The sequence below is a fragment of the Marmota marmota genome, unplaced genomic scaffold (genome assembly GCF_001458135.2).
Source record: "Marmota marmota marmota unplaced genomic scaffold, marMar, whole genome shotgun sequence".
Lineage (NCBI taxonomy): Eukaryota > Metazoa > Chordata > Mammalia > Rodentia > Sciuridae > Marmota > Marmota marmota.
The window spans coordinates 50291626-50299017 of NW_025999853.1; the positions used below are offsets into that span (position 1 = coordinate 50291626).

The 7392-nt window shown below is 34.9% G+C and overlaps 1 protein-coding gene across 1 annotated transcript; it reads left to right on the forward strand.

Moving 5' to 3' along the window:
- The first annotated feature begins 943 nt into the window (after window positions 1–943).
- On the forward strand, window positions 944–1879 carry LOC107139843 (olfactory receptor 6C2-like). Its single transcript, XM_015482684.1, has one exon. The coding sequence runs from the start codon at window positions 944–946 to the stop codon at window positions 1877–1879; it is 936 nt and encodes a 311-aa protein (XP_015338170.1).
- Window positions 1880–7392: the final 5513 nt, after the last annotated feature.

Genomic DNA, 7392 nt, shown 5'->3' on the forward strand with positions numbered 1-7392 from the left:
ATTATCACATAGTATATGTATGAAGGGTAATAATTTTTTCTATTTTACACTAACAAACTGAGTCACAGTGAAATCAAACAATGCTTGAAGAAATGTGTAATAGTTTAAACCTGATATATTTTGAACTTTGGGGTATTAATACAGCATTTTGGAATGAGCTCAACACTTATAGATATTAAAAACTAAAAACAGTTGTGATTTTCATAGGTATGTATTCCATATCTAACTTATCATCCTATACAATAAACTCATTCTCAAAATACTCTTTCTTATGTACCACAATAGGGAAGGAGTATTATAAATAGAAAATTATGAGGAAAAATCAGGGGAATAAGTAAGGAAGTAGTTGTTTAAAGAAAACACAAGTGTACTTGATATCTTAAGCCACAGAAAGAGAGCCTGTATAATTAACTGTTTGTGTGATATAATTGTATTAATAACAAGACTTCAAGGAAACATGAATATGAAAAAGAAAGTTTAAAATTCAGCTTTAGGATTCACAGAGTGAATAAGGAAAATCTCTCAACCTTACAAAACACTAATAATCAAATCTAACTGGGAAAATTAAATCTGAGATTCAGGTAAAATAAAAAAATGGGAGTTCATAACCCACTTGAATCTAATGTATGAAATATGATATGTCAAGGGCTTTGTAATTTTTTGAACAACCAATAAAAAAAATGAGATCAGAATGCAATAAGAAGAAAGCAACCATAGCATTTTGGAATTGGTATAGATAATGCAATTTGATATTTTTAATGTACCCTGAAATGACCAAAAATATGTAATTATAGAACCTAAGCTGCTGTGAATGACAATATTTGTAAACAAAACAGTTAAATACATGTGAATGGGTTTTCAAGGTTCTTTATCTGTGAATTACCATCACACACAAACATCTCTGAATTTTAAATGCAAATTAAATAGAAGTGAGAATCCAATTATGAGAACTCACACAGTAACAACATTTATCCTGCTGGGACTGACAGATGACCCACAACTGAAGGTCGTGATTTTCATCTTTCTCTTTCTCACCTACATGCTGAGTATAACGGGGAACCTGGCAATCATCTCCCTCACCTTCCTGGATGCAGGCCTCAAAACTGCCATGTACTTTTTCCTACAAAACTTCTCCTTCTTAGAAATCTCATTCACAACTGCTTGTATTCCTAGATACTTGTACAGCTTATCAACAGGGGATAAGACCATCACATATGACAGTTGTATCATTCAGATATTTTTCACTGATCTCTTTGGTGTAACAGAATTTTTTCTCCTCACCACCATGTCCTATGACCGATACATAGCTATCTGCAAACCCCTACACTATGTGACCATCATGAACACTAGGGTCTGCAGAAGACTCATCCTTTGTTGCTGGACAGTTGCTTTGTTGCTCTTACTTCCACCACTTAGCCTGGGCCTGAATCTGGAATTCTGCAACTCTACTGTTATTGACCATTTTGTCTGTGATGCAGAACCCATCCTAAAAATCTCATGCACAGAAACATGGCTCATAGAGCAGATGGTTATAATTTGTGCTGTGTTAACTTTTATCATGACTCTCATATGTGTAGTTCTATCCTATGTATACATCATTAAGACTATTCTGCAATTCCCTTCTGCCCAACAAAGGAAAAGGGCATTTTCTACCTGTTCTTCCCATATGATTGTGGTCTCCATAACCTATGGGAGCTGTATCTTCATCTATGTTAAGCCTTCAGCAAAAGATTCAATGGCTATTAATAAGGGGGTAACAATCCTTTTTACATCCATCAGTCCCATGTTGAACCCCTTCATTTACACACTGAGAAACAAGCAAGTAAAACAGGCCTTCAAGGACTCAGTCAAAAGAATTGCATTGTTCTTAAATAAGTAATGGAATTTGCTAATGTAAAAGTATTTTAAGTTTACTGAAAGGATTGTTGATTTCTAAATATGTCTTTGACTTTTTACATCAGTCCTCTCCTTGCAAGGAAGGAGTTTCAGGATAAGTTTTCTCAAAAACAACAACAACAACATACTTCCAGGCAACTAAAAGTCTTCACATAATAGCAAATCTCAACAGAAACTGCTAATAAAATGAAACAAAAAAAACCCAGAATCAATGCATTCATCACATATTTGGGATTGAGTAAGTGTGTTCATAGAATTTGCCAATTCTAATATTGAAAGCCTTTTCTACATTTCAGGCATTGGGGATGAAATAAATAGAAAACTCACTAATTCCTTGTCCTTTTGAGACTTGTGTTTTAATGGATCCATGGAACCAATGAATTAAAAAACATGATAAAACATATTACACATAAATTATAAACACAGAAAATAACAACTATAAAACAGATGCATTTCAATGTTTAATAAATATCTTTATAAATGTTCATGTCAACCTGGAAACTGAATTATAAAATATGAAATCCTACAATTTTGAATATTCTAAAAACCACAGTTTTTCATGAAGTAACATGATAAAGATCTTTTTTAAAAATATTTTTAGTTTTGATGGACCTTTATTTTATTTATTGTTATTGATGCTGAGGATCAAATTGAGTGCTTCACACATGATAGGCAAACGTTCTACCACTGAGCCACAACCCCAGCCCTAAAAATTTTTGAAAGACTAATATTTACAAGGAAAATGTTCATGTGTCTATATCTTTATTTTGTTTTATGATTTATCAATAACTAATCATTTGCTGTTGAGAAATTAAAATTACTAGATGTTAGGGTCTGTAAACAAGTCAAGATGGCGCCTGGCATTTTGCCAGAGGGAGTGGTTTGTGAAGTAACGCCAGCGAGCCATTAAGTGTGGAGATTCCTTATTGGTTGACTGATGTATCCAGTTTATGTTAATTAAGATAAGCTGTGTGGAATCTATATATACCCCTCCTGTCCTACAATAAACGGCTCCCACTCCTGCTGTATCAATGTACACAAGTTGCTCGTCACCCCCTGGCTATTTTGCCCTGCCAGCCGGACTGCGGCAATTAGATGATTAGAAAATAACTTAAAAAGTGAGAAACATGAGGGGCTGGGGATATAGCTTGGTAGGTAGAGTGCCTGCCTAGCATGCACAAGGCCCTGGGTTCAATCCTAGCATCACTGAAAAAAAAAAAAAAGAAAAAGAAAAATATGGAATGTATGTAAATTAATTAGCCATATAAATGACTACAACCCAAAGTAAATTTATGTAAGCTGTATCTCCATCTAAATTTAAACTTTCACTGTGTTTATCTCAAGAGAGGTAAGGGGCTTTATTGCAATCTAAACAACTTCTTCTTCTCCTTCTCCTTCTCTTTCTCCTTTTCCTTCTCCTTCTCCTTCTTCGTACCAGGGAGTGAACCAGGTGCACTTTTCCAATGAGCTATATCCCCAAGCCCTTTTTTTTATTTTGAAAGTGGGTCATACTAAGTTGCTTAGTACCTTGCTCAGTTGCTGAGGCTGGCCTTAAAATTGTGGATTTCCTGCTTTAGCCTTCAGGGTGGCTGGGATTATAGGTGTTCACCACCACATCTGGCTGTTTATAACAGCCATAATGAAAGATGCTCAATGCAACATACCTTTTTTTTTAACTAATTGTTATTTTAATGGTACAACTATATGAGATATAAAGTGATAATTCAATACAAGTGTAGGGTGTATAACGGTCAAATTACCGGCTATTAACATTTCCAACTACTAAAACTTAAAAAAAAAATTTGTCAGTGCATCTTATCAATATAAGATTCATAATGAAATTTATCTATGAGTTAACAACTAAAGGAACTATTGGATGACAATTTCAGTGTTGTGACCCAGTATAATTTGAGATTTTCTGAAAAAGAATTGAATTTTGCATACATAATTCAATATAAACAATGGAAATGGAAATATGTAAAGTGTGCCACTTCTTAGAGCAACACCTAGTAATATTGACCAGGCAAGAAGGGGAATAGAGTAACATGCATTAGGGATGTGGTGAAGCTCTATCTAATGTAGGCATTTTGAGGCCACTAATATTTTCAGTTGTTCTACAACACTAACTCCAATTTGGTTTCCAGTTCTGATTCTTGTGACTTCTCTTTTCATCAGTTTTGCACTTTTTCCCAACCTTCCCACATTTTTTCAGTTGACTCAGTCCATGCCCTAACTCCAAGATCAATAACCCTGTTAATTATATTTTACCAGTTCTAAATCCCTGAATGACAAGCACTGGGTGTTTATGAATGGAAATCAGTGGACTTAGTGACTACTGAGTTATTAGAAATTCTGTTTCAAGAAATTTAGATTGCAGCCAGGCACAGTGGTGCATACTTGTAATCCCAGCAACTCAAGAGGCTGAGGCAGGAGGTTCACAAGTTTGAAACCTACCTCAGCAACTTAGCAAAGCACTAAGCAACTTAGTGAGACCCTGTCTCAAAGTAAAAAATAAAAAGGGCTTGGGATGTAGCTCAGTGGTAAAATGCCTCTGGGTTCAATCCATGGTACAAAAATAAATAAATAAATAAATAAATAAATAAATAAAAAGCTTAGATTGCAATAATGCTCTTCACCTACCTTGAGATTAAGACAGTGGAGGAGACCTGTAATAAAGTCATCTGAAACTTTGGGTTCACTTAGAACAGATCTAAGGGCCCAGACTGAGAAAAAACAGCAGGCCATATTTGGAGCCTTTTTTCAACAGCTTGTATCCTAAATTTCTTGAAATGTCCAAAAAATGTTAAAAGCACCTTATTAAGAAACATTCTTGAAAGCTTATGCTATGCCAGATCATATTCTAGGCATTTTACATCTACTAATTTTATATTCACAGAAATAGATACAGTTTCCTAATGAACACCTCTATCACAGTGTCAACAAGTTATCAATTTAAGGCCGATATTGTTTTTAAAAAGTTTTTCTAGTGCATCTTAACTATATATAATACTGCAGTTCATTTTGACATAATCATACATGCATGAAAAAATTTGCTCCATTAAATCCTTCCCTTCCTCTCTCCCCCTATTCCTCATCCTGTACTCTACTGTCCTTCCTTTTATAATTTATGCGGGGAGGGTGCTTTATATATATATATAAAGGGGAAATTCACCATGATATATTCATATATTTACAAAGCATAAATTGTCAATTTCATTCTGCAGCTCCTTCCTTTTCCTGTCTCTCCTCTCTGTGATCTCTTTTCTATCTTCACAGAAATCCCCCCTCCCCCACTTATTTTAGTCTAGCTTCTGTGTATGAGAAAAAAATATTTAACTACTTACTTTCTGAGTCTGGCTCAGAAAGTAAGTAGTTTTTCTATGTTTTTCAGTTTTTCAGTTTTCTCTGTTCAGTATGTTGGGTTTCGGTTTGTCGTATATAGCTTTTATAATGTTGGGATAAGTTCCTTCTGCCCCTAGTTTCTCCAGCATTTTAACACGAATGATGCTGGCTTGTGTCAAAGGCTTTTTGTTCACTTGGCATGTTGTTCTCCACTTTCATCCATTTAGCAGAAAATTCTGTAATTTCATTCTTCTTTATAACTGAGAAAAAATACATATATAGTATATATATATATGTGTGTAATATATATATAATGTGTATACATATATATGTATATGTAATATATCATATTTTATTTATTGATTCATCTGTTGAAGGGCACCTGGGCTAGTTCCAGAACTTGTCTATATAAATTGCACTACTACAAACATGGGTGTGCCCATATCATATTATATGCTGATTTTAGTTCTTTTGGGTAAATACCAAGGGGTGAAATAGCTGGGTTATATAGTAGTTCCACTCCTAGTCTTCATACTGTTTCCAAAGTAGTGGTATTAATTTGCAGGCCCACCAACAATGTGTGAGTGTTTCTTTTTCATCACATCTTCATCTCGTTGATTATTATTTGTATTCTTTATGATTGTCATTCTAATGGAGTGAGATGAAATCTCAATGTAATTTTTATTTGCATTTCCCTGATTGCTAAGGATGCTAAGGATGTTCAATAGATTTTAATATATTTGTTGGTCATTTGTATTTATTTTGAGAATTCTCTTTAGTTATTTAGCTCATTGACTAATTGTGGTTTTATTTTATTTTTATTTTTGATGGTTTTTTGAGTCCTTCCTGTATTCTGGGTATTAATCCTCTGTCACAGGAGTAGCTGGCAAAGATTTTCTCCCATTCTGTAGGCTCTCTCTTCACTCCCTCGTTTTCTTTGCTGTGCAGAAACTTTTTAATTTGATGCCATCCTACTTATTGATTCTTGGTTTTATTTCTTGAGCCCTATGTGTCTGATGAAGGAAGTCAGTGCCTCACCCAAATAGTTGGAATGTTGACCCTATGTGTTTCCTCTAAAATCAGGAACCTATCTTTTTTCCAATGTATGGTTTGAGCACCTTTTTCAAGTACCAGATGACTGTAGTTTCATCTATGTGTCTTCTATTCTATTATATTTGAATACATGTCTGTTTTGATGCCAATGACATTCTCTTTTTGTTACTATAGCTCTATAGCATACTTTGAGACTGGATATTGTGAGGTCTCCAGCATTGCTCATCTTACTCAGGATTGCTTTGGTTATTCTTTGGCCATTCCTTTGGCTATTCTTCCATATAAACATTAGGACTAATTTTTCTAGTTCTGTGAAGACTGTCACTGGTGTTTATGGGGATTTCATTGAATCTGCATAACACTTTTTTTTTTTCCAAAGTACATTTTTTATTGTCTTCCTGATTCTTACACAACCACCCTATCCTTTGTTAGTGAAACTGTCTTATTACTCCTTTTACACATCTGTGCCGTCCTACTTTATTTTTTTTTTAATTTTTTATTGTGGGTTGTTCAAAACATTACAAATTTCTTGACATATCATATTCTACACTTTGATTCAAGTGGCTTATGAACTCCCACCTTCACCCCATACACAGATTGCAGAATCACATCAGTTACACATCCATTGATTTACATATTGCCATACTAGTGTCTGTTGTGCTCCGTTGCCTTTCCCATCCTCCACCATCCCCCCTCCCCACCTCTCCCTTCCCCTCCACTCCTCTCTCTCTACCCCCTCCACTGTATAACCCTGAGGGTCTCCTTCCATTTCCATGCAATTTCCCTTCTCTCTCCCTTTCCCTCCCACCTCTCATCCCTGTTAAATGTTAATCTTCTTCTCCTGCTCTTCGTCCCTACTCTGTTCTTAGTTACTCTCCTTATATCAAAGAAGACATTTGGCATTTGTTTTTTAGGGATTGGCTAGCTTCACTTAGCATAATCTGCTCTAATGCCATCCATTTCCCTGTAAATTCTATGATTTTGTCATTTTTTAATGCAGAGTAATACTCCATTGTGTATAAATGCCACATTTTTTTTATCCATTCGTCTATTGAAGGGCATCTAGGTTGGTTCCACAGTCTTGCTATTGTGAATTGTGCT

Coding starts and splice junctions, on each gene's coding strand:
- LOC107139843 (XM_015482684.1), top strand. CDS start 944: ATGAGAACTCACACAGTAACAACATTTATCCTGCTGGGACTGACAGAT.